Source organism: Chlorella variabilis, assembly GCF_000147415.1.
Source record: "Chlorella variabilis unplaced genomic scaffold CHLNCscaffold_14, whole genome shotgun sequence".
NCBI classification, from domain to species: Eukaryota; Viridiplantae; Chlorophyta; class Trebouxiophyceae; order Chlorellales; family Chlorellaceae; genus Chlorella; species Chlorella variabilis.
Genome location: NW_005435074.1, coordinates 1,043,704 through 1,046,299, shown reverse-complemented (window position 1 = coordinate 1,046,299; position 2,596 = coordinate 1,043,704). Strand labels below are relative to the sequence as shown.

At 76.9% G+C, this 2,596-nt stretch overlaps 1 protein-coding gene across 1 annotated transcript in view; it reads left to right on the top strand.

Annotated features, from left to right (window-relative positions):
• Positions 1 to 2,596, top strand: part of CHLNCDRAFT_53255 (hypothetical protein) — a gene marked incomplete at both ends in the record, with an annotated part of 9,191 nt that overhangs the window by 5,754 nt on the left and 841 nt on the right. The window contains 5 exons of the mRNA XM_005846461.1: positions 233 to 965; positions 1,227 to 1,426; positions 1,487 to 1,510; positions 1,589 to 1,672; positions 1,887 to 2,569. Coding sequence (XP_005846523.1) covers positions 233 to 965; positions 1,227 to 1,426; positions 1,487 to 1,510; positions 1,589 to 1,672; positions 1,887 to 2,569 — 1,724 coding nt within the window. The remainder of the gene's footprint in view (positions 1 to 232; positions 966 to 1,226; positions 1,427 to 1,486; positions 1,511 to 1,588; positions 1,673 to 1,886; positions 2,570 to 2,596) is intronic.

Below are 2,596 nucleotides of genomic sequence, written 5' to 3'. Positions count from 1 at the left end.
TGCAGGAGGCGGCGCGCAGGGTGGGTGGTGGTGGGCCCCGCGCCCGCGCCGCCGCCGCCGCCGCCGGCCGCCGCCGCGCGCGCCTCGCGCGGCACGCTTGCCGGCCTGCTTTCCTCCCCATTTCTTTCATGCCTTCCTAGCTCCACGCGCCTGCTGGCCTGCTAACCCCCCACCCACCCACCCGCATGCCCTCGCCCTCCACGCGCCCGCCGCCTGCCGCCCCGCCGCGCAGGGCGGCCGCAGCGCGGAGCGCCTGGCCGACCAGTTGCTGGCGGTGAACGAAAACGCGTTTGTGCACGGTGCCTCGGCGAGCAGCCTGTACGGCGGCCGGGCCAACGCCGACGACTGGACAGTACGGACCGCTGCTGCTGCTGCTGAGGAGGAGGAGGAGGAGGAGGGCGAGGGTGGCCGGGCCGGCGGCGGCGGCGGCGCGCAGGACGAGGAGGAGGAGGGCGGGCCCGGGGAGGGCGGCGGCGGCGGCGGCGGCGGGCCGGAGATCGACGTGGCGCCAGCTGGCAGGCTGCCCTTCCAGGAGGCCTCCCTGCAGGTGCTGTCGGCGGCGGACCCGGTGCTCGCCGCCTCCCCCCACGGCGAGGCCGAGGGGCAGCCCATTGCCGGGCTGGACCTGGGGACTCTGGAGGCATACCTGGGGGTGCCCGGCGCGGCAGTCGTCAAGCCCGCGGTGTCGACGCCCACCGCCGCGGCGGCGGGCGCGGCGGCCGCTGTGATGGCCGGCCTCGGCGGCGGCGGCGGCGGCGGCGGCGGCGGCGGCGGCGGCGGCATCAGCCGCATGGACACGGGGCTGTCGGAGCTGAGCTACCCTCTGGAGCTGGAGCTGGGGGCAGGGGCGGCGGGCGGCGGGCGCGGCGGGTACGAGGGCGTCGGCGAGGGCGTCGGCGGCGCGGGTCGCGACTTCACCGCGGCGCAGGCGGCCGCCAGGGCCGCCTTCCGGCGCGACACCGCGGGTGGGTGACGCTGGCTGGCTGGCTGGCTGGCTGGCTGGCTGGGGGCAGGGAGCGGGCAGGGGCGCTGCGCTGCTGCACGCCTCGCCTCTGTCGCCGGCCCAGGCTGCCGCCGCCGCCTCATCATCGCAAGCTCCCACCCGTGCCTTCCTGCTTTCCTCTATCCCCTCCCTACACACTACGCACACGCCACCCGCGCCCACCCTCACACACACACACGCACACTCACACCACACACACACACACACATATGCCTGCCCGCAGACGACGAGGACGATTTCTTTTCCAGTGACGACGAGTCTGCCCCCACAGAGGAGGCGGACAGCCGGTCGGCGGCCAGCGTGACCACCAGCGGCGCCCCCGGCGGCGGCGGCTCCCAGCGCTTCCGCGTCTCCATCCGCCCGGCCGAGGAGGCGGCGCCGGTGGCGGCGCGAGGCAGCGGCGACCTGCGCGCCGCGGCGCTGGTGCGTGGCCGGCCGGCGGGGCCGCTCGCTCGCCTGCTGCTTCCTCCCTGTTGTGTGCAGCTGCAGGCCTGCCTGCCCGGGTGGGTGGGTGGGCCCTGGGCCCCTGGTCACCAGCCCTGCTGCTGCCGACACGCGTGCCCGCCTGCCCTGCGCTGGCTGCAGAGCCTGCGGCTGGGCGGTGCCAGCAGCCTGGGGGGCAGCACAGACAGCACCCCCTTCCCCACCTCACGCTCCGCATCCAGCCTGGTGAGAGGGCCCCACCCCCCCGCCCCCCCGCCACACTGCTTGTGCCCTCGCCAGCTCTGCAGGCCAGCCAGTGGGCCGGCCCAGGCAGGCAGGCAGGCAGGCATTGCGAGTGCGGGGTTGCGAGCCAGCCGGCGGCACCTCATGCGCCGGCTGTGTGTGCCTGGGCTGCCCTTCACCACCCCCTGCTCCTGTGGTGCTTTGCCCGGCCGTGCAGGGCGGCGCCAAGCTCGGCACGCTGCCGCCCCCGCCAGGCGCCTCGCCCGTCAAGCCCAGCGGCAGCGCCGGCAGCGGGCTGGACCAGGCTGCAGCGGCCGCGGCGGCGGCATCCGTGGCGGCGGCGCCGGTCGCCAGCGACGACCCTTTTGCAGACCTGTTTGGCCTGGGCACGCCTGGCGGCGCCAAGGCCCCGCCGCCGCCGCCCGCCGCCGCGGCGGCGGCGGCGGCCACGGGCCCCATGCGGCCCCAGCCCGCGGCGCAGCAGTCGCTGCTGTCTGGATGGGACGACTTTGAGGCACTGTTTGCTGCTGAGCCCGGTGCCGCGGGCGGCCAGCAGCAGGCAGCGGCGGCCGGGGCTGACCCCTTTGGTCCCGTCTCCTTCCCGCCGCCCCCGGCACCAGCCTCTGCCAGCCCTCCCAAGCCTGCGCCTGCGGCCGGCAGCCCCCCCAAGCCTGCGGCAGGCAAGCCAGCCAAGGCGGCCGCCCCCGCCACGGCCGGCGGCGGGGTGAAGAAGTCTGGGTCGTTGGCTGAGCTGGCGCCCGCTGGCGCCAGCAAGGCGGTTGACGAGGGGCTGGCGGCGTTCCAGGCGGGGCGCTGGGACGCCGCCGCCTCCCAGTTTGGCAGCGCCGTCGATCAGGCGGGCGGGGCGGGCCCCGCCTTCACGCAGCAGGCGCTGCAGCTGTTTGTGGCGGCGCGCCTGCTGGCGGC